Genomic DNA, 25,712 nt, shown 5'->3' on the forward strand with positions numbered 1-25,712 from the left:
GGGAACGTACGTATAAACTTTAACAGATACGTCGAGCAGGTACGAATCCGAAGATGCTAATCGGCAAGTCGGTCAAGGGATATAGAATGTCAGACGCTCTAAAGGGTTCTGAGGATAACAATATCCATCGTTTCAGGTCAGACGACTGACTAAGACTGTGCTGGAGCGTCTCCAGCAAGCAGGGCCAATGCTGGCATTACCAATAAAAAGACCTTCAACTATTGAACGCTGATTCTAGAGCGATTTTAGAGCTACTCGACAGTTCTAGAGAATGACGAGTACTGTTGCAATAGTGATGTATTATTGGATTTTCAACAATAAACATTATTACATGCCAGTAATCACCTTGTTACTTTGTATTATATGTCTTGTATTATATATTTTGTCTTATAATTTTACGTTCGTTGATATTTTATCATTGTTTGTTGAATTATCTTATATTATAACTTCATGTTGGATGTTATGTTATCATTCGTTATTCGTTAAATGAAGTTCAACTTACCAAAATCTTGAGCAGCTAGTTGAAAATCTGAATGCCACCCTTTCATTGAAAGTCATCTCTCATTAAAGGCTATCATAAAAAAGGGTCAAAAAATAGAACGCCATAGCGTTCAAATAAAGGTTTTACGGTAAATAACCCTCCCAGTCTTTACACCAGGGGTCTCCAAACTACGGCCCACGGGCCAGATGCGGCCCGTTGGGCCCCTCAATCCGGCCCGTAGAAACACTTGAAAAAAAAATTAATGAACAAAATAAAAAAATAATATTATTAAACAAAATAATATTATCAAACAAAATAAACTTTGTGCAGAAAATGCACGTTATGACTCAAGCCAACTAGCAAGAGTGGCTTGCGTCGATTTTTGTCCCAACTTCCTATTCATACTTCCGTTTCAAGCACATTGCGAAATTTAAAGAGCTGAGGGATAACGTGGAAATTCCTTATATTTCAATGCTTCATAATGGTTCATAAAAGGAAAAGAAAAGTAGATGATGAATGTCGGCGATTTCAAGAAAAGTGGAGTGTAAAATACTTCTTCATCGAATCTGCAGATAAAGCATTGTGTGTCATCTGTCATGAGACTGTTGCAGTATTGAAGGAGTACAATTTGCGGCGCCATTACCAAAGCAAACACCAGGGAACATATTCACGGTTTGAAGGAAATATACGTGAAGCGAAACTTGCAAAGCTAAAGCAGTGCATTAATTCTCAAAGATCAGTTTTCACAAAAGCTTCAAAACAAAATGAGTCGATAGCAAGGGCTAGTTTTAAAGTGGCTTATATTCTCGCTAAAAAAGGCAAGCCTTTTACAGATGGTGAGATAGTAAAAAACTGTTTGCTAGAGATTGTGGATGAACCTTGTCCGGAAAAATCAAAAGTTATTAAAACTATAACATTGGGTGCTAATACTGTTGCCCGGCGAATTGGAGACATGAGCACAAACCTAATGGAGCAAATTGCCAGCCATGCTAAGAATTTTGTGCATTTTTCTTTGGCAATTGATGAGTCAACGGACAGGTGTGGTACCTCCCAGTTGCTAATTTTCCTTCGAGGTGTGGATGCCAATTTAAATATCATTCAAGAGTTGGCTTCACTGAACAGTATGTACAACACAACGACTGGAGAAGACTTGATGAAAGAAATACAGAAAACATTTGAGCAATATAGTTTGGATTGGAATTGACTGAAATGCTTAACTATAGATGGGGGAAGAAATATGTGTGGCGCGAAGAAAGGATTGGTGGGACAAATCAAACAATTTTGTGCTGAAAAAGATATATCCGAACCAATGTTTCTACATTGCATAATACACCAACAAGCTCTTTGTGCTAAGTATGTGGGCATTAGCTGTGTGTTGGATTCCGTAACAACAATGGTGAATTTGATAAGATCACATGGACTGAATCACAGACAGTTCAGGGAAATGTTAAGAGAGACTGAGACAGAATCTGTAGACATGCCATATTACACTGCAGTAAGATGGCTAAGTTGTGGAAAAGTGCTGTCAAGGGTTTTTGAGCTAAGAAAGGAAATTACTGAATTTCTTGCAGGAAAAGGGAAGCATCAAGCATTACTGTCTGATAAGGCGTGGATATGTAAGTTGGCTTTTGCTGCAGATATCACTGGCCATATCAACAGTTTAAATATTAAGCTACAGGAAGAAGAAAACCTCATTAGTGATTTGTTCACACATCTAAAGGCCTTCAGGCACAAACTAGACCTGTTCCTGAAACAAGTTCAGGTTATGAATTTAATACATTTTAAAAACTGTACAGAGGCTATGGTAGAAGCTAACACAGATTTTCCACTTTCATTTGCTTGTGGGATTATTGAAGAGCTTCAACATCAATTCCAGAAGAGATTTGCACGCAAAAGCAGATGAGTTGAGACTCTTTCAAAATCCATTTGAAGTGGATGCAGCTGCGTGTCCAGACAGTTTACAATTAGAGGTGATTGAGCTACAAGCAAATGACTCGCTGAGGGATAAAATTTAAGAAGGGTTTGTTCAATTTTACCAATTCTTACCTAAAGAGAACTATGAAAATTTGAGGCATTTTGCTGCAGGACTGCTATCTATGTTCGGCACCACTTGTGTGAAAAAACTTTTTCTAGAAATGAAGTATGTGAAAAACTGTTATAAAACAAACATGTCAGATGAAAATCTGAGGGCTCTTCTAATGCTTGGGACCTCAAACCTAAAGCCAGACTTTTTCACAATTTTGTCATCGAAAAGCTAGTTTCACCAATTATTTATATTTATATTACTCTTGCTTGAAATTTAACTTTTAAATTTTGAATAAATATTTTCTTAACTAATGAATCTTGTGTTATGTACTTCATTTTATTAAAATATTTGCTCTTTGACCAGCGGTATACGGTTTATCAGCCCTCAACATGCTGGCTGAAGGTTCATGTGGCCCTCTGGCTGTAAAGTTTGGAGACCCCTGCTTTACACCAAGGACATCGGACAATGACATAATATAGGCCCTATACAAAGAATGATTAATAAATGTTTTGTAAAAATCAATGCTTAAAAAGGGTCATTGGATAATTTTTCACGGCACACTAGTGTGCCGCGGCACACTGGTCGAAAATCACTGGTGCAGAGGAGTGTATATTTTAGTATATTTTCAGTCTTCATTGTCTGTTTGAAGCTTTGGCGTGTACCATCAGAATTTTTGTAGTTATTAAGCAAAAACAAGTTTTTCACTAATAATTGCAAATTAAGTATATAGTACAAGATTAGCCTGAAAGTAAGATGTACCGCATATCATGAACACCACACAGTTTAGTTACATGGTTATTGTTTAAGTTTTTGCTCTTAGTGGGTGTCTATATTAAAAATGATTTATTTACATGGAGTTGTCCCCTTCTGTCAAAAAACTACACACGGTAGGCAGTAGACATGAAATCCGTATCAACAAACCAAATATCCGAAAAACCCGTAGGCCAAGAAGCACTCTTGCCCAGCACTACTAGCTACCCGATACTCTTTAAAACTCGAATGGACAGGGGTGAGTCTAAACTCGTTGGTCAAGAAGTACTCGTGCCCAGCACTAGTATATATGTATGTACCACCAAACCTCTAATTGAATGCCTTTTCTATTTGATATTGATCTTTATGAACCCACTAGCAAGTGATTGATAAAAAAGTGTCCACCGAATGGTACTAATAAAGACTTTGAAGCAACGCTATAAAAATATACAATAACCATATCAGGCTAACAGTAGTTCCTTGTTTAATGCGGCCTTGATAATTTGGCTATTTTGAAAAACCGTTTACATTTACGATGGTATATAAACAACTAGTTTTAGGCTTAAAGTTGTACTTGGCACCCTAGGGCTGAAAGTTTATCATTTATTTGTGTAAAATGCAATGCAGACGAGTTTTGCTAAAAACATTGTTAGGACGCCAATACCAACTAGTTCAGTCGTACAAAAAAGAGTTAAGGTCTAAAGACATTGTGGAAGGTATTAAACAGCCAGAAGATGAAATCGTTTCAAACGAAAGCATCAACCAGAAAGCAACTGGCCGAGCAAATTATGCAAATATTTGTCTTTAAAATGTTTATTTCTTCTTCTGCATGTATTGTAAGTATGATTTATGCCACTCGTTCTTGAATGTATCCATGTATTTGTAGCTTGTGATAGATTATTATTATACAAAATCAGTATGCAGATTCATAGCATATTATTTGATAGCATCCTTGCGGTTATTTTAGCTTGGCTTACAATGGATCGACATACATCTCCTTTTCTATTGCATGTAAAAGGCCAGTTCTGGCTGTAAACTGTAGCAAACATATTAACGAGTTTTTAAAAAAAATTGTGGAATGTAGTATAAGTAAAAACATGCCCTTAAATTTACAACCAAATAAAAAATTCAAAACCCTAACAAATTGCAGACTGGCACAGACTATAATAGCATCACAAATTAATTGCAAGCAAGAGATAGATATCAACTGGTAGAAATATTGTTCGGTTTTCCAACACATTTATTTAGAGATCTACGACTAATTGGAGGTAAGTTATCGGATTTCTTGCATTTAAAAGGGTCAATGTCGCTCCACCAAAAAAGAGTCCAAAATATAGGCGACGTGTGCTTCATCTGTAAGTGTTAACTTTATTTTCCCAAAATTCTGATGAGCTATTTGAAAAAACACGATGCCAGTCTCTATTTGAAAAGTACTATATGGGAAGGGTGAAAAAATAGAGCACCATGGTGTTCAATCGAGGTTTTGCAGTATATATCCATGTACAAAGGTTTGTCTGTATAAATGTACGCGTGTACAAATGTATGTGTTTATATGCGTGTACATAGAAATATGTATATATGTGTTTATATCTCTGTGATTGCATATTTACTAAAGTGCGTACAAATTCCCTGTGTGTACAAAGTGTACGCTTGTTCATGTTTATTCCCGCATTTATTTGAATATTTGGTTTATGTACAGCCAGTTCATTATTGAATGATAATTTCATATAAAATGTGAAAAATACAAGAGGATACTTGCTGTACCTGTCAAGTCACTGATACATCACTACTATACTCCTTGCTGAACATCGGCACACTACGACATACATTTGTATATCCATCTATTTAGGTTTAATATTTAAATCTTATCTACAATTAAAAGTCAAAACACATTCCATTTTGCTTCCTTAAAATTGCCTGTGTTATAGTTCTGCCACATTGACATGAGCAAGCAATACATTTGTGTCACTACTTGATCCTGTCGAGTCGTTCGTCCTTTAACGATATGGTGACTGCAAATAGGTTTCTATTCAGTCAGTGAAAGATGTGAAAGACGTCCCAACACCAAAACGGGTTCAAGAAGTGAGAAAATGCGGAGAATATTTTACAAATCCTTCTGTTATTCTCTGTAAATGTACGATGTCAGCAACTCCTTTTTCTGGGTTTTATTTACATCTAGAGGTTTAATGATAATCAGTTTTCATGAATTTTACTTCAAAGTTCATCAAGTTTAAATATGCTTCCTTTGAAGGATCAAAGCGTCATAATTTTATTCTTTGTAGAAAATTACATTTTGAAAAAAAAACATCAATGCAATCAAATCTTTTTAGCTTTGCGTATTTCTTAGTATAAAAAAGATGTTCAAATGCTCTCAAGAGGCAATATTAGAATCTCAGCAAAAGTGATAACACAGAAGCAATCTGTATAACTCATAATTAGGTTACAGAATACTGCGATAAACTGTGATTGTGATAAACTAATAAGGTTGCTAGTAGTACAACAACAAAATAGACAAGTGGTTTCCCATAGTATTCAGCCATTTTGTTTATTTATATTTTGAAATTCTATACAATTGTATGGAATATGGCTTTGTTAAATGTTACCAACCCGACTTAGTTGAGTTTAACTGTTACGAGCGAACATCATTCGATCAAGTAAAACATTTCGGAGTGAAATTTTTATAACTCCTGTTAGTCGCACACATTATACTACAAGTGAAAGAGATGTGTGAGAAGTGAAAAATTATCTCCTCACGTGCTTCATCAATCAGTCATATACACATTCCACTTTCTAAGGAAAAGAGAAGACAATTTGAGCTAGAAACCATCTGATGACATTGCCACTAGAGAGCAAAATGTTACAACTATCCAACGTCCTTAATCTCGCATCGAACTATCAACTGTACAACTGCCATCAACACCCGTCACCAAGAGGGTAGCATGTCAGGTTATATGAATGTGTCTGTTACTCGCTAAAAGAGCAAGCTCTATACATTGCGCCGTACCAATCCTCGTACAGTCCAGCATGTCAGGAAAGTTTATTACCACCTGGAAGCATCCTCTTCATCTCTTCTTCTCTGACTTGCTGGTAATAATTGAAGACAAGTTTCTTATTGCCGATCGACCCAACACCAGGAAGTGTGCTTACTCCCTTCGCCACATTCTTTGTTCTCTTCTCACTAGACTACAATGGGCAACTTTGAGAATTTTTCTCTCATATCATCCTACAAACATTCCTTAGTATTTAAATAAACACGACCACCCAGGAAGTTCTGTTTACTCTCACATAAATCAAGGACCATCAAGGTCTGGTGAGCTATGGAGAATATACTCTACTGACTGCGTGCAACACTTCATTAATTCTATTACAGTTCTTAACATGATGCAGAATATGTATGTATGTACTGTTATAATATAGAAACATTTTTAATTACTGGCATGTACATGCTATAATGAAGTACATGTTCTACATCATATTCAATGTCCTCTTCTCGCTGAAAGCAGCTATTACCATATTACAGTTTACTTGTTCACAAGCATACCCTTTGTTCAATCTACCACTTCATGATGTTTAAAACTTCTGTTTAATGCGCTTTATTGCGCTAGTTTAGTCTTCTGTCTAATCCATCTTTTCATGCTATGTAAACCTTCTGTTTCAACCTTTCCTTCATATGTTCAAACGTTCGATTCGATCCAGCATTCATGCTGCTTAAACCTTCGGTTTAATTCACCTAGTCATGCTGTTTAAAACTTCTGCTCAATCCACCCCTTCATGTGTTTAAATATTTTGTTCAATTCACCACTTCATGCTGCTGGAACACTTTTTGCAATCAAACTTTTTTCAATCAGCACTACATGCTGTTCAAGCCCTCTGTTCAATCCACTCCTTGCTGTGCAAATTTCAAAACTGCCAGGGTAAATGACACAGAGTAACCAGATGAAATGACACAGGATAACCGGGGTAAAATGAGACACCTCATTTTCCCCTGGAACCCAACTTCTCGGAGGAAAATATCAAGGCAGCAGTGGCAGAAGTAATGGCCAGGAAAAAATTCTACAAAATACTGCAGCTATGTATGGCTCAAGTTATGCAACACTTGGCAGGTAAATCTGCCCAGATGTGTGTTTAGTTGATTGAAGATGCTATCTTTATCAGTTTAGCTGCAATGACGATGAATGGACATTAAAAGTTTGCAGCACATCATATCCCCTTTGCTTTAATTGCAGGTATGTGCAAAGAGAGGACTAAGAATCACAAGTTGGGAAAAGTAGCCAGAGAGAAACCAACTGGTGCAAGTGTTTTCCGACTCGGACGAAGAAGCTGGAGACTAGAATGCTTGCATACAGCTATGCAAAATATCTTGAAAAGTCAGCTATTTTTTTCCTCATGGCAAACAAATGAAATTGGCGGGTAAGGAAAGGCTAATGGGGTTCAGGCAGCGACGTTCTGATATCTCACTACGAACCTCGTAAAGCACTAGCTTATCAAGAGCTGCAGCCTTGGACAAAACAACTGTTAATGCATTCTTCGCTAAAATTGAAGACGTGCTTCAAGTTTCCAATATCCTCATTGAGAAGATTAGCAACCTTGATGAGTCTGATTTTAAAATGATTCACCAACCAGGGGAAAGCGCTGGCATCAAGGTGTGAAGCAGCTCCGTTTGCTTTCTTCTGCAGAAAGAGGCGCACTTACGACCATGTGCTGCTGTGTCGGTGGCCCAAGACAATTTCTGCCTTCGGCATACATTTTGCCTCGAGCACATGATGAAAGGTGCACCTCCAGGCAACCTTGGGCTGTCAACCATTGTCTACGACCTCCTAGGGCAGGAAGGAACCGGCCAACTAAGCGGAAAAAGCAGCAGCAATTGTCTACCAATTTGATGGGAGGTCAAATAAAAAAACCGCTCCAGCTCCTCGACCAAAAGTGATTTCTCAGTGCATGATAGTTCCGAAGATGACAGTTCCGAAGATGGCAGTATCAGCAGTGGATCTGAGAATGCAACTGAAAGTAGTGATCCTTGACAAGACATTAGTGTCGGTAGGCTTATTATTGCTCAGTTGAAAACTGAGGCACCACGACCCCGAAACGTTATAAGAAATATTGTGAAAATAGAGGCAATCGACATCATCGTATCTTTTTATAAAACAATTTAAAAAAAAACTCAATTTTTTCAAAAAACCAGAACAGTCTGATGAGGGTACAATAAACATTGGGCAAGTGATAAAAGTGCTCTCCGACCCTCTGATCATGGTTGGTACAGCCAGAAGAAGGGGACGATGTTTCATTTTGACATCAATTTGGAAGAAGTCCACCTCATATAATGTAAGGTGGACAGTAATATGTTAGACAAAACCTGCACTTAAAATAAATTTTTGAAATCGTAAGAGTTGCATTTAGTTATGAAATGATATGGCCATGTTTACTGTGTTATGATGAATATTCTAGTTGCTAACCACAACTTCATTGGCCGCCTAATTTTCCTCCGGCTCCGGGGAAATGAGACGACCAATAAAGTGTCATTAATACCTAGAAAATGAAACAATTTTTAAAAAGCACATTTTGGCTGTGTTATACAAATATTCTAGAAGTTTTTTTAACTTTCGAGAGAATAAGGACAATCAAACTGCGGTAAAATTTGTTGAATTTTCAAGTTAGAAAACGCGTAATATCACCCATTTTATGGCTTTGGAAAATTGGAATATTTTCCTCTGGTTTCCCCAACAATACATCTCTGATAATAAGTCTCTCATCATATCCAGCAAACATTCCAATCTTTAAAATAGACAGCATTATCCAGGAAGTGTTGTAGGCCCTCAGTAAAGTGAAGGACCCTGAAGGGCTGGTGAGCTATGAGGAATATACTCTACTGGCAGCATTCAACAACACGACTATATCATTAACTCTATGATAAGTTAGTTATGAGTATGATGAATGATTACTATAATATGTTTAAATATATTTTTATACATTATTATGAGTCAAAATTATATTGGTTATAATTACAGCAAAACGTCTATTTGAGTGCCACCTCTATTAGCCACTATAGAAGAAGGGTTGAAAATACAGTGTCACCCTTTAATTGAATGCCACCTCTATTTGACCGCCACCTTGACATTCATCATGTTTGATTTTCATGAACTTATAATGAAGATGGTTCATCAGTAAAAAAAAACCCACAAAATGGTACTAATACTGGCTAAGTTATATTAACAAGAATTAATTCTTTTGTTGTCATAGCTGCCATGGTATTAGTGATGACATGTCTGAGAAGGTCAATCGCCAGACTCATAGCTATATTGGATTCAAAGTCACTAGGGTATAAACCTAACCCATTGCTTTCAGATTGGTCCATTAGATGGTTTATAACCTAACCTGAAAACTTAGGACATTTAGATAAACGATGAGAATATTCTTCAATAACAGCGTACAACGTAATAGCAGACATCGTAGAGACGTTTTCAAGTCTGTTTTCTAGCTCCAATGTTTTTATTTTTTTCTTCACCATATATCTTTTCTCAATATAACGCCACTATAGCAAAAGGGTTGTAAAATATAGCACCATGGCACTCAAATAAAAGTTTTACGGTATGCAAATATGTTACAACTAAGAAAACTAGAGATAAATAATACGGCTAGGTTTCATAGCTATAATAAATATGGTTTATACAGGCCTAGTTCAATAGTCAATTCTATCATTTTCCTTTTACTAGTGATTATTATTATATTACTATATATTCTGGATGACTATCAGTCACCTTGCTATAATCGAGTGACATTCAGAAACAAGTAATTGTTATATAGTTTCATATCCTAAAAATTAAGCTTGTTACTTTATAGTATTTTATATTCATAATTTTGACCAAGGTTGACAGTCTTATACAGGTAAACCATTTTTTTTACACAATCTCTTGTCTCTTTGTAGTGTATGTAGGTTTTTACATGTATGTTAATATGGGTATGTTATGTATGATAACATGTTAACATGTATGTTAATATGGGTACATGCATATAAGCGTGTGGGCACTTGCTTAAATGTTAGTATCTGCATGCATCTGACATAGTCCTGATAGTTTGCATTAGCGTTGAAGCCCACATTCTTATGGATGCTGACATACACCATGGGGTATGCATTAGTAGTATGGAAGGGAGAGCATTCGGTGACCAAATGGGTGTCATTAATCAGAATTCAGTTTTACAAGATGTGACTAATCAGGGTCGATCAGCAACTGGCCGATCAATTTTGTGTTGAGCTCTTCGACTGACTAAATATTTCAAATTTTGTCTCATTTTCTTCTGAGCATTTTGACTTCTTTTTGATTGGTCAATTTCTAAATTGGAACTACATGTACTTTTGTTTTAATTTTATTAGTTCATTTATAAAATCGAAACTACATTCATTTTGGAACTATTCTGATTGGATGTTTTGGTAGTACTCCTAATCCAAATGCCAATGCGAGAAAAATTTCAAATATTTGAATAGTTTGTAGGCGATGTCAGTCTCACAGTCAATAAAATAAGATCGTGTGAACATGTAAAATAAAATCATAATTCTTAATGGTAATACTACACGCTAATAAAGCTGGAAAATAGATAAAAAAAAGAGCAAAAAATACTGCTTATCGAAGAAGGAAATGCTCTCGATAATGCTCAGAAATCATTTCGTCTTAAGGCAGTGCCAAGTCTATAACGTTACCATTTTGTGAAATGTCTGGCTTGTTGCTGTTCTGAGATGAATTGAAGCTAGTAGCATCTTCATCATCTGTACTAGATGCGAATAACGACTTTCTTAAATCATTCATTGCTCTGTTGTATTCTTCTTTACAACATCTGTGATAATGTAAATCATCTATGAATGAACAATATCCGCTATCTTGTCTCGGATACTATGAAAAAAAGATAAAAACATCAGAGACACAATAAAGAGATTGAATACCAGTATATTGACTGGTCGATAACTCTTTGGAGACGACCACTTGGAGGAATGAGATATATTACATGAGTAGAGGCGGAAGTTCAATGAATCCCTGGAAGGGTGATCTAGCCAATATGGCAGAAATAAAGTCTGCTACATAACAAGTCTTCTATGACATAGTCTACTATGCTGAGAAAATCCATACAAAAACTTGCCCATGCACTCTCAAGCCTGCGGACATTCAGTCTTATGACCAATACTAAACCCAAGACTCTGAATGATTTCTATCATTAAAAATAATGGACAACAAATTACTAACACCTCAAACTGAAGGTAATTATAGCTAGAATGTTTTTCTTTAAACTCATGCTCAAGTACCATTTTGACAAAAACACTCAAATATCATATGAAATATGTCACGACATCATGACAAGTCTGAAAAAGCCCACAAACAATAAGATACAAAAACAAATTTGAAGATCACAATAGAGATGAAGTCGTTACCAATGACACATTATACAGAAAGATCAATCAATGTACTGTGACGTGCAGTCATCCTAATGCGTATTTAATTTACAGATTCCTTGATAATATAAACCTATGGAAAAACTAAATCAGACAAATACAGAATGAATTTCCTACCCAAATAAAATCAGAAAAGAAAAAAATTGGACAGCAATTTGGAAACCCAACATTGTTTCGACAATGGGATTATACACATTCAGGGTATCATGGCAATACAATATCCCATTGCTGACTCTGGTGGCACCAAGGTCTGAGGCAGGAAACCAAAAGCTAATCTCGTGATCTATTCAAAAAGGCTCTGACCTACTTTAAACAATACACCAACCACAAAACAACCACAAAACAGACGTAAAAAAGGATAGAGACGCTTAGAAAAAATGTCAGACATTAGAAGCCCACTAGCAGGCTGAACCACTAATCATAATTAATCCACAAAAACAGATTAGCTGCACATTTACTAGGATTTCAACCTCAAACTCCTCTAACTATATAATAACCTAGATGATTAAGTAAATCCACCCCAATTTGACAATATCAGTCTGTGCAAAAATGTTCTTTTGAACGGAGAGACTAAATAGAACAGGAAGCCAAATCAACATTTTTGGAAACAAGCAGGGAAAATAGAGGCAATCATCTAGCTGATGTTCTTACATGTGTAGAATGACTAAACATCAAATCACAACACTAAAAAATGTGAAAAGTTGAAAGAAAAAACTGGTTCGAAAATCAAAAAAATTGCTAGAAAGTTTGATCTTAACAGACCTCGATCTGCTATAACAACTCATAGTAGCTTTGCAGATCATAATGGAAATCTGAGGAATAGTGGAATAAAAAAATCTATGCCAAAACAGCTAGCAAGAGAATTGTGTTTGAGAGACAAAGTCATAGATAACATTTAAACCTCAAAAGCAAATTTAATCAGACGACGTTATAAGAGTAATAGGAAACAAAACAATATTATTGATAGAATATTAAAAAGTAGAGATGGTAAATTTTCGTACAACTGTCAAAAACCAAACATGCTCAGTGAGTTATAAATAGCTGGAACCCCCACTAACTTTGTTAGTTCAAGTCTCTAAAAATGACCAACCACACCGTAAACTTGGGGGTACTCAAAGGAGTAACTTTTGATGTCTGATAAAAAAAACAGACCCTAGAATCTGACTATAACAATTATGGAACAACAAAAATTCTAAAGAAACAACAATTACCCTGCGCTGAAAAGTAGAATTCAACAATACTGATGACTCCGAAAAAGTCTGCATCGTAAAGCAGTCAAAGAAAACATGATCCTCCAAAATATCAGAATAGAAAACTTCTGTTCCATTCGCCAGTTTTCAAGCATTAAAAATGTTTTGTTATCGATGGGTGGTGTTGATCTTTGTGACCAAGCCATTTCTTACCACAAAGTAACAGCCAAGTCAAAATTATGGCCGATTCGTGTAATAAATCATCTTCTAGACTTAAGAGTTAATAACTGCTGGCTCACTCAGAGAAACTAACTTTTCAAACAAACTCATGCAGCTATTTGACTATCGTTTCGTAATGGGAGAACAACTACTAGCATCGGCAACAAAAGTAACTGATAGTGATGACACGAGAAATGAAGAGCTACAAATTAGCGGAAAGTTAGTTCCACTTCCAATGGCGTACGATCGAGAAAAGGGAGCAAAACATTTACCAGAAGCCTTGACGCTGAATAACAGTGTTCGTTGTAGACGAGAAGGTTGCTCAAACAAAACTAGCATTCGCTGCACAAAATGCAATGTTTTTTGTGTATCAATGCAGGCAGAAATCGTTTTTTGTTCTCATAAAAGTACCTGCTAGTTTTGCTTACAATATTAAATTGATGCTTTATGCTTTTATGTTTAGTTTTTATGTTGCATCTATAACAATTGTTTTAGACGACTTTTATAGTCATCGAGTTCCAGTGTCCTATAAGGGAGGAGTGCTGTCGATAAAATACATTTAGAAAAAAACTTTAGTTTTATGAGTTATTTTGTCATATAAACAATTGCAAGTTTAAAAATCCACTCAGTCTTTTGGGTCTCAAATGGATATAGATAGACTCGCACTGCTTTATGCTGATAATTGTTTAATGTGTTTATAAACATGAAAAAAATGAGGAAAATAAGGAATGATCTCCAATTTACAGAATCGGAATGCTCCATTGCTCAGAACTCATTTCCATCTTAAGGCAATGCCAAGTCTATAACGTTACCATTTTGTGAAATGTCTGGCTTGTTGCTGTTCTGAGATGAATTGAAGCTAGTAGCATCTTCGTCATCTCTACTAGATGCGAATAACGACTTTCTTAAATCATTCATTGCTCTGTTGTATTTTTTTTTACAACATCTGTGATAATGTAAATCATCTATGAATGAACAATATCCGCTATCTTGTCTCGGATACTACGAAAAAAAAGACAAAAACATCAGAAACACAATAAAGAAGAGATTGAATACCAGTATATTGACTGGTCGATGATTCTTTGGAGACGACCATTTGGAGGAATGAGATATATTACATGAGTAGAGGCGGAAGTTCAATGAAATCCTGGAAGGATGATCTAGCCAATATGGTGAAAATAAAATCTGCTACATAACCAGTCTTCTATGACATAGTCTACTATGCTGAGAAAATCCATATTACAACTTACCCATGCACCTTCAAGCCTGTGGACATTCAGTCTTATGACCAATACTAAACCCAAAACTCTGAATGATTTCTATCATTAAAAACAATGGACAACAAATTACTAGCACCTCAAACTGAAAGTAATTATAGCTAGAATGTTTTTCTTTAAACTCATGCACAAATACCATTTTGACAAAAACACTCAAATATCATATGAAATATGTCATGACATCATGACAAGTCTGAACAAGCCCCACAACAATGAGATACAAAAAACAAATTTGAAGATCACAATAGAGATGAAGTCGTTACCAATGACAGATTATACAGAAAGATCAATCAATATACTGTGACGTGCAGTCATCCTAATGCGTATTTAATTTACAGATTTCTTGATAATATAAACCTATGGAAAAACTAAATCAGACAAATACAGAATGAATCTTCTAGCCAAATAAAATCAGAGAAGAAAAAAATTGGACAGCAATTTGGAAACCCAACATTGTTTTGACAATGGGATTATACACATTCAGGGTATCATGGCAATACAATATCCCATTGCTGACTCGGTGGCGCCAAGGTCTAAGGCAGTAAACCAGTAAAAAGGCTCTGACCTACTTTAAACAATACACCAACCACAAAACAACCACAAATCAGACGTAAAAAAGGATAGAGACGCTTAGAAAAAATGTCAGACATTAGAAGCCCACTAGCAGGCAGAACCACTAATCATAATTAGTCCACAAAAACAGAGTAGCTGAACATTTACTAGGACTTCAACATCCTCTAACTATATATATATAATAACCTAGATGATTAAATAAATTCACCCCAATTCGACAATATCAGTCCGTGCAAAAATGTTCTTTTGAACGGAGAGACTAAATAGAACAGGAAGACAAATCAATGAGTTGGAAACAAGCAGGGAAAATAGAGGCAATCATCTAGTTGATGTTCTTACACGTGTAGAATGACTAGACATCAAATCACAACACGAAAAAATGTGAAAAGTTGAAAGAAAAAACTGGTTCGAAAATCAAAAAAATTGCTAGAAAGTTTGATCTTAACAGACCTCGATCTGCTATAACAACTCATAGTAGCTTTGCAGATCATAATGGAAATCTGAGGGATAGTGGAATAAGAAAATCCTCGCCAAAACAGCTAGCAGAAGAATTGTCTTTGAAAGACATAAAGTCATAGATACCATTCAAACCTCCAAAGCAAATTTAATCAGACGACGTTATAAGAGTAATAGGAAACAAAACAATATTATTGATAGAATATTAAAAAGTAGATGGTAAATGTTCGTACAACTGTCAAAAACCAAACATGCTCAGTAAGTTATAAATAGCTGGAACCCCCACTAACTTTGGTAGTTCAAGTCTCTAAAAATGACCAACCACACCGTAAACTTGGGGTACTCAAAGGAGTAACTTTTAATGTCTAATAAAAAGAAAAACAGACCCTAGAATCTGACTATAACAATTATGGAACAACAAAAATTCTAAACAAAGGACAAAGGACGTGTCCCGGAGGATTTGAGGCTAGAGGTAGCGAAAATGGAGAAGAAATGTGATTATTCTATTAGTGATGGGTGTTTACGCAACTTCTCTGACTCTTTAGGCCGGCTGGTGGTGCCTAGGCACCTAATTATTAGAGTTTTAGAGGAGTGTGATGATACGATATATGGAGGACACTTTAAGGTCGAGAAAACACCTGGTAAGGTGTTGGAGAAGTTCAACTGGCCTACAGTCAGGAAGGACGTAAATAACTGGGTAAAATCTTGCCAAGGGTGCCTGACGAGGTCCCATATGACACATCCCAATAAAGAGCTGATGCAGCCTATTTTGGCTGCAGCTCCATGGAATGCAGTTGTAATGGACGTCTTAGGCCCACTGCCAGTGTCCAATAGGGGTTTCAAATACATCTTAGTGATGATGGACCAGTTCACTATGTACCCCAAGTGTGCCCCTCTGAGGTCTATTTCTGTCAAAGTAGTGGCCAGGAGCTTTGTACAGCTCATAGTTTGTAGACATGGTGTACCTAATCAGCTACAAACAGACAGAGGTACGCAGTTTACTTCTCAACTGCTAAATCAAGTCTCATTGTTGGGAATGAAACAATCATTTAGCAGTGCTTACCACCCTGAGAGTCAGGGATTGGTCGAGAAGTTCAATGGAACTTTGTTACAACTCCTGAAGGCGTATGTGGACAGGGACCAGAAGGACTGGTGTTCCTACTTAGACCTGGTTCTACTAGCCTACAGGACAAGCAAACATACTTCAACCGGGTTCTCCCCGTTTGAGATGGAACATGGTCGGACCTGCCGCCTGCTTGTTCATTCGCTCTGCCCTCAAACTGATGAGCCAAGTTTTGATTCGTCAGATGATTTTGTCCTGACCTTAAGGCAGTCGCTCAGAAAATCATGGAAGGTAGCCCATGAGACTAACAAAGCTGCCAGTTTGGCACAGAAGAGGCAGTATGATAAGCGGGTGAATTTTGATAATATACACCCAGAAGATAAGGTTTGCGTGAAGCGTCCTAATCCCAGGATTGGACTCTCACTTAAACTCCAGCCTGTTTACAAGGGACCCTATGAGGTTCTTGTTAAGCAAGGGGTGGATGTGCTTTTGCGGCAGGGTAGATCCCAAAAGCCAGACTGGGTTCACCTTAATGACTGCAAGCTTGCTCATGAACGGACACATTATTGGCCTGATGCTGTGAGCTCTGAGGTAGTTCCCCCTTTTGGTGGTCTAGCCATGCAAACTACGCATGCAGCGGAGCCAGTACCAAATGCAATGTCTGGTGCTGATGGTGGAGATAACTCCACAGCATCTGATGTGGTAGCAGACTCAAGTCAGTCACCCGAGGCTGAGGGGGATAACATCAATTGGGATGATGGGTTAGAGGCGAAAGAGTTGCCACGGTATGAGCTGCGACCACGCGGCCCTAGGCCCATGTACGACATGAGCAAATCGTAAAAAATAATAAAACGTAACTGGCAGTATATTGTATTATAATCTCGTATTATATACACACATATATACAACTAAGATTATGCTAAAAGGAACGCTAGTTTTACTGGAATTTTAAACCATGGGTATAGGTACGAGGTGGGCTATGGTTCCCTCGACATCTATCTGGTTGGTGTTATTCCGATGTAGTTGAGACCGCCAAATGAACATAATTGACTAGCTACACGCGTGTGGTTGGCTCGATTACATTCATGTATGCCTCAAATTGCAGATGACTGAGAAGAGTACCAGTGAGGGAGTAGTGGTGAAGGACGAGGTGGTGGAAATGTCCATAGCCATGGACACCGTGGAAAATTCTGTGGACCAATTCAAAACTCCGGGGCCAAACAGTAAATCCCAGCCAAAGCCAGCAGTCAAAGCTCCAAAGACCACCAGCAAAAGGGCAACCAAGGAAAAGGGCGAAAAGAGGAAGTCCAAGAAGACTACGGACTGTTGTAGCACTGCCAAAGATTTAAGGAAACTCAGACAATTGCTGAGAGACAGAAGAGCGGCCGTCCAATCAACCGGACCGATCGAGCTACATTACTAATGTATTAGATAAGCTTTTAAATGACATTCTGGCTGAAAAGAAGAGTAACCATTTTGTAACCATTATGTATATATCAGCTATATGAAATACACCACTTCTCCCTATACCTCTCCTCCTTCTCGGCCAAGCAAATGATCGGGCACGATGCTTTTTGAAAGAAGGAAGGTATAAGGTGCCATATAGCTGTATTGTGTATTGCCAAACACGTTTGCAATATCCAACACTGATGCACAATGTATTTTGTGTATTGCTAGGTACACTATCAATAGCCATTATACAACTTGTCACTATCAGGTTTACTGGTAATGCACGAGGCAAAGACTCAATAGATACTAAAAGGATCTATTGCTTTGTACAACATAAAAAAAATTGCAACATCAACTGAATATAATGGAGCGGTATCCATGTATTTAGCACAAGAGGGTCACACCAGCATGTGACCACAAGCTAGACCTGGTCAACTCTGGAAATAAACAGATTCCTCACGGTTCAAGCAAATGTCTCAATATTTTGGGCGGCTTGACGTTGTAACCCGGATTTTCGAGTTATAACCTTCAACCGCCTAAGCTGGATTTGAGGAGCTGTTTTGTGCAAAGTCAGTCACGAGTGGTACCGACGTCAGCGTTAATCCAAGTTAATGCTACGGAAGATACCACACGACGCCGCAAAAGCTTAAGCAAGATCTGTGTAGAATTGTATAAAAACCAAGAGCTTGTGCGCATCTCTTCAGTTGGTTTCCAGTCACTGCTAATGACAAAGCACCACTGAGTGAGAGAAGGCACCAGAGTTCCAGGCTACACGTAAGTTGTATTGTGTTGTTACAAAGTAAGGGGGTGGACATTGGGAGAATGCTGAAGGGAAAACGGAACTCCATACGAAAGAACACACGCTGTTAGAAAATTTTAATCTAATACACTGGTAGACTCCAGGGGACACTGCATACCTTTGATTAGATCAATTATATATATTGTATAGAGTAAAACTTCATGGATAATTGTGGTTGCCTCATCTGGACAAAGCCTTTTGGCTGATGCTGACTACTATTTTCTAATATTATATTACACTAGGTTTTGGGGTTTTTGAAAATATAACTGGAGTATATGAAATGTTAAACCAAAACTTGTTGTTCCCACATCTAATAATAATTACTGTTTAGTGCTCTATGAATAATTAGTTCTGTTGGTCATATAAGGAGTCTTCTCACTCGTACAAACAATTCTGAATGTTCGAGATTTGTACACATCTACAATGCTACACAACCCACAGCAGAGCCGGATGCTCGTTTCATTGTCTAGATACAGTGCGTTACACATAGACCTTATAATAAGATGATATGCGGGTGTCTTGAAGGCTAATTAAGGAGAGTGCAAGTTTAAGATGAATAGAAAAATATCCAAATAGATTGTAAGAGACAAACAAACAATGAGATAGACATATACAGTAAACCATTGATATAACTGAGGCAAATTTGAATAATTAACCATGACGCACTTAGCATATTTTTCCTATTACAATGTAAAACCATTAGTGACTGGCTATGTAAAAGAACGCTTAAAAAAATTGCTAAAAAATCGCCGGATTTACTTCTAAGAAAAACCGCACAAATGCAGACTAGTAATGAAAAATAAACATTGCATCAGAGACAAAGGTATTTGGAATTATCTGCGAAAGCTTACATACAAACAACAGAAAAAAACTGGGTAAATCTACTCTCTCAAGTAAAGAAAATAGGACATACTGCTACTATATATACTCCATCGCCTGCGAAAACAAACCACAAGTACAATTCTCAACACAACGATTATCTCAAAAGTACTATACAATGCATACATATGAGGAAATGTCTTTTAGTTCATGGATGAAGAAGAATAGAAAAACATAATACAGAAGAAGACAAAATGCTGCATTATCAAACTATTAGGTAGGAATTTTGATGAGCAGCCACTTCATGCCCATCATATTAAAAAATCTATAATACAAATCTCAAAAAAATAAACTTATGATACCTAGATTGACCCCATGAGACAAGGTCACAACAGCAAAGGCCTGCTAAGGCAACTGAGAGCAGATCATATCAATAAAATACGAATTCTTTTGAATCTGTTAAGAAAAATCGCTGGCCAGCTGCGCGGTCTGATGACTGGCCGAACAAAACTGCAAGCATTCCTGTACAAGATAGACATGACTTACCAACAGGCTCATGTCTTAAAGACATGGGAAAGTCTTCCATTACATTTATAGATGTATAAACTATCATTATCTCAGAGCCAGCCGTGAACTCAAACCAGCAAACCAGAACTCCAAAAGTAGCAGTAACTCTTCAGAATCCTTACAGAAGTCTAGTCATAAGACCCGACTAATAATTTCATTACAGCTTTAGTGCAATAACAATCACCATACATTTGATTTGTCATTTCTATGTTGGTTAACATTAATTAGAAAAATGGGGCTCGCTTGACCGATGACAACAGTTCCTTTTTGTTTCCATTTTGTTTACAAATATAATTCAGAACCCATCTAGCACAAAAACAACATAATACATGGTGGCAATGGCGCGCAAAGGGAGATAGAGAAGATGAAGGTGATAAAAAGCTTAGTTTTTAATGTTTCAGCTCTTAGGTTAAACCATCTGAGAAAATCTGACTTTGCATACCCTGGGGGATAAACTAGATGGCATAGTAGTTAGGGTAGATTTAAAAAGGCTAATCAGAAACTTATCAGTTTCAACAATTATAACACAATCTGAACTACTATTTTTAAGCTGTTATTTGTGCTTAGAAGGCACGTGCAAGCTCTGAAGGTTGAAGAAAACTTTTATAGTTTGGTGAAAAGTATTCATAAAAGCTACACGATAAAATTCCTGCTTTCCAAAAAAATTTGCTTGGTCGCTGATATCGACTAGCACAACAGTGAAAAAAAATTCGTCGCATTCCAGGGAAAATGATTGTTTAGTTGACACAAAGTTGTGATGTTCGCAGAATGTTCTATCCGGGACACCACATTATTTTAGTAGATGAAATAGCCAATTTTGCCCAGCATTCATTATTGATGGTGTTTACTGACATTCTCATACAATGTTGATAGGCTTCAGCTAGGGCAGAAGAGAAACTAAATGTTCTCACCAGGCAAGATATACATTACATATGGTTGGCTGCACTATCTGTCCAGCATTGATACCATTTGGAAACCATAGCTCAAGAGCGGAGATTATATCACCTTGTGTCGAGATTCACTCACTTTTCAGACTTATGTGACAAAACCACAAACTGAATGTTTAATGTAACTTATATGAAGGTCATTTAACAACAAAAATGAACTGGTTACCAAATTCAAGCATGCCCGTAAATAGTTGAAAAGCAATAATATGGCCTAGCTGTTTAAAAAATTGGTTTATCTCACAGCTTTTTGTTATAATCACACTGTATTTTATGGCAATTTACAAACATGCCTTGTAGCTGCATATTTTACCTAAAGAGTGCATATCTTAATATATAGGGGAAGGCGGGGTAATTTGTGCCACAAGGTAATTTGTGCCAGGGCACTTTTTGGATAAACTATTGTATGTCTGATATTGTCTTTTCTTTCACATAATAAGCATTGGACGGTATCCATATTGTTTCCTGTTTCTTCTCTTCAAAGCAGATGGGGAGTAATTTATTCTAACTCAGCTATTTTTTTAGTAAAAAGTATTTTTGATGAATATTTGAGAATAATAAAGATATGTCAAACCATCTATTCTTTTTTAAGATGTATGTTGGGTATAATGACATTGTGTAAATTGATTGTATGTAATACTTTTTTATAATTTTAATTTTTGTTCAAAATGGAGGCTTGGGGTAATTTCAGCCACTGACATTAGGGTAATTTGTGCTGGCACAACTTACTCCGTGTTCTTACTGCAACATATAACTTTATATAAAATGTTCTTTACATAGAGATTTTTATTGGTTAACCTCTTTTTTTAGCTCACTCCAACTACTGTAGTAAAAGAAATGCCACGAAATTACAAAAGAAAAACAATGCGTGCTGACAATATCACTGAAGTGCAAATAGTAAAAGCTGTTAAATTGGTTCAAGAAGAGAAGTCCAGTATCAGGAAGGCTGCCAAGCGCATGGTCTCAACAGAATTACATTGGCTAGGTATATCACTAACAATAAGCAAAGAGGCTACAAGAGGACTGCTGTTGCTCACAGGGTTTTTACCGATGAAAAAGAGAGATCTATAGCTGACCATATTAGAAATTTAGATGGTTGCTTTCACAGGCTCAGCAAAAACAAATCTCCAAAACTGGCTCTTGAAATCTGTTGCAAATCAGATAATGGTTCCATCCAATTGGACCAAGAACATGATGGCTGGTGAGCAAGTACTTTTATGAGTCTAAAACTATCTGGATTTTTTATATTTCAATCTGCGTGAATTTAATCTTTTTTTACATTTTCAAGTATTGAATGGTTTTCAATCTTTTATGGAGCAAAACCATCTGTCCATGAGAAAGCCAGAAGTGACATCACTAGCTCGGCAAATGGGATTCAATAAGCCAGATGCAGAGGTTTTTAGGCAAGCTTTCAGATATTATGTCTAGGTTGGCATTAATTGTATTATTTTTCATGCACAAAGTCATTCGCTTGCATAACTAGGTGGATATATTTATATACACTACTGCGATCAAAATTCTAAAGCATACTTTTTAGCTTCAAAAGTATTATTTGATTCTATATAATTTATTGTATATTCATACCGATTTTTACAGTTTTAGGATTAAGTTTGGTGCTCAAGATATATACAACATAGATGAGACAGGAATCAGCACAGTTCAGAACCCTGGAAAAGTAGTCAGTGCCACTAGCAAAAAACAAGTAGGCTTGTTAGCTCCCAAGAACGTGAACTAACTACCATGTGTTGTGCAATTAGTGCTAGTGGGAATTATTTGCCTCCTTTTTATGTTTTTAAACATGTGCATATGAAGGACTACTTCCTGAATGGATGTGTCCCTAGCTCTAAAGGAGTTGCTTGTAAACCGGATACACGAACTGTGATATCTTCTCAGATGAGTTCCTACCATTTTTTATTCGTTACACTCACTGCCCAAAGGAACATCCTGTTCTCCTGATATTATACAATCATGCATCGCATGTCTCTCTAGCAACAGTAACTCCCTGCAAAGAAAATAGCATTCACCTGCCGACTGCTGTAATATAATCGGCTTGCCATAACTCCAGCTTGACAGGAAGTGAAAAAAAGCACGAGACGGTGGAGGAGATCTTATGTTTGCTCTCTTACGGCTTGAAGCTTGGTAAGTTTGTTTTGTCTCCTGCTAAGTAACTACTTGTTAGAGGACCCACTGAACTGAAGGCTCTTTAGTACACAACTACCACCACACACATCCCACAAATTGCAACCGTTAGACTGATGTGTTTATGGGCCTCTGAAAATTTACATCAATCAGTTCATTGGTGATTGGATGCGATCAAATCCAGGCAGGTATGTTTCAATCTATGAGCTTGGCAAGCTGTGTTCTCAAGCATGACTCCAGATAATATCTAGATTTAGATGCACAGGTATACATCCTCTCAACTCACTTATATTTAGAGATCACGAGTTGCTCCTGCAAGTGTGACTGATCAGCCGACGCCACTTGCTTATGGAGAAACCAAGATTTTGTCTGCAATATGTGTATATCAAACTCAATCAACTGAACAGACTCCGTACCAGCCAACAGTTTCCCAACTACCCACTTCAATGCCCAAGCTGGCAACTCTGATACTACTGAAAATACTTGCAACCATCTGCCATGCTGCAAGCTTTAACTAGTCGAATTACCCTGTCGCAGATTCTGTCGGTGCCAAAATCCACTTCTAGGGCAAAAGCTTATAAACGGAAAATGCAATTAGCTACCATAACAGATACCCCAGAAAAAAATGAGTTGAAAAAGAATGTTCTGAGAAAGCTTTTAAAAAAAGGAAACGTGAAGCACCAGCAAAAAAGCGCAAAATTAAAACAGCTCCAATAACTGCGTCATCATCAGAAGAGGACATGGGAGTTGTAGGAGTTGAACTGCTACAGGCAGATTCAGACAGTCCAGATGATGAGTTTGGTGAAGCTGACATTCTAGACCAGCCTATATTAATTAAGGAGGGGGACTTTGTGCGGGTGAAGTATGTGACTGATAAACAGCACAAGTTCGATGTAGGAAAAGTGATGGCTCTTGTAAAACCCAATTTCGAAGCTAAATTCATGCGTAAAGTAAAGGGGACGGCTGCATCATTCACTTTCCCTGATGATGATGATTTAGATTTGATTACATTTAATGATGAAGTGCTATTGTTTGGAAAAGCCATTTCGATTACGGGGATATGAAGGGCTGCAAGTAAAGTTGTTTAGTATTGACTTGGGTGATTTCATCATTGAATAACAGATATTTTAGTGTTTCATCTACTGACCTGTGTAGTGTCACCATTTAATTATAATATATTGCAGCGTTTAAATACTTAAGCGAGTTATATTCGCTAATACAAGTTTTATAAAATGTTACTATAATAAAGTCACCCAAATTATGCAATTTTGTAATTTTTCTATGCTGGTACAAATTACCCCGCATAAAATACACTAACAAAGTTTTTTTAAAGTGGTACCCTTGGTCACCTTGTAAGTTGTATTCAAAGTGATTGATATATCTTGTTAGAGAACATATTAAACAACATAAATACAAGTAATTGTGTAAAAGTAGTGAACAGACAATAGGAAATACGTCAAAAACCGAAAGATGACACAAATTGCCCCGCCTGCCCCTAGACGTACGAAACTATCTAGTAGTAGAACAGTTTAAATCAAAGAAAAAGGTCTTTAATCCATTTTCATAAACAGCTGTAATAATTTTATTGAACATGTTCACCTAAAGATACAGCTGCATTGTGTTATATTAATGCCCCAGCTTTTATTGAGCACTCTTTAGTATCTGAGGAATGGACAGTACAAACTCTAGTTACTCCACAAAGTGTATGCCCATAAAATCAAACAGCGTATTCATAAAGGGACTTATTATACAAGTCGAATATTTATGGAGAAGAATGGGATGGAATGCAAGACTCAGAAGCATAGGGATTCAAGATCACAGCTAGAGCTGGCACGGGTAGCTCGTCTGGTCTTGACCCACCGGGTCAGAGGTGCCCGGGTCGGGCCACCCGACCCTTTGGTCTTCCTATATAAAAACACGGGTAGGTTTATGGCTCAACGAGAGCGATTGTATATCGCTTTTTAAGTGCGATTGAAATAGAGTCGCGCTTAGTCCTAGCGCAGAAGGACCAGGCGAAATAAAACAAGGTGAGTCAAGACTATATTTTTACGACTGCGACAAGTTTTTTAACTATAGGTTTCACAACGTTTTTCGGCAAGAAATAATCAACATGTCGGTGGTCTGGGAGATCATGAAGAAGCCAGTCACAAACGGGAAAGATCAAGTTATTTGTACAATATGCGAAGGCAAGTTAAGCTACAAAGAAGGGTCCACCTCAATACTATTGAGGCATTTACAACGAAGGCATCTTGAGGAACTTAGAAGCGCGTCTACGAACCTTCAATCCAGCAAATTGATTATATTTTTAGTTTCACTAACACCAGAAGTTTTAGGGAAGTGATGGATTTTTGCTTTCCACTATGCTGGGTTATCTATTTCTATATTAGTAAAGTATTTCTTAACTAATCTCTTTTTGTTGATTATAATAGCAGAGTTGAAAATAAAATCTGTAATAAAAACACTCTAGCCAAAGTCATGGCATTAATCTATCACCCATTGAATAGCATTGATCCATCAATGTCT

General features: G+C 37.0%; 1 protein-coding gene across 1 annotated transcript; it reads left to right on the forward strand.

The window, feature by feature from the left end:
• The first annotated feature begins 962 nt into the window (after window positions 1-962).
• Window positions 963-1,685, forward strand: LOC137397248 (general transcription factor II-I repeat domain-containing protein 2-like). The gene has a single exon (XM_068083535.1). It carries the CDS (start codon window positions 963-965, stop codon window positions 1,683-1,685), a length of 723 nt encoding a protein of 240 aa, XP_067939636.1.
• The last annotated feature ends 24,027 nt before the right edge of the window (window positions 1,686-25,712 follow it).

This window comes from Watersipora subatra, chromosome 5, assembly GCF_963576615.1.
Source record: "Watersipora subatra chromosome 5, tzWatSuba1.1, whole genome shotgun sequence".
In the NCBI taxonomy this organism is placed as follows: domain Eukaryota; kingdom Metazoa; phylum Bryozoa; class Gymnolaemata; order Cheilostomatida; family Watersiporidae; genus Watersipora; species Watersipora subatra.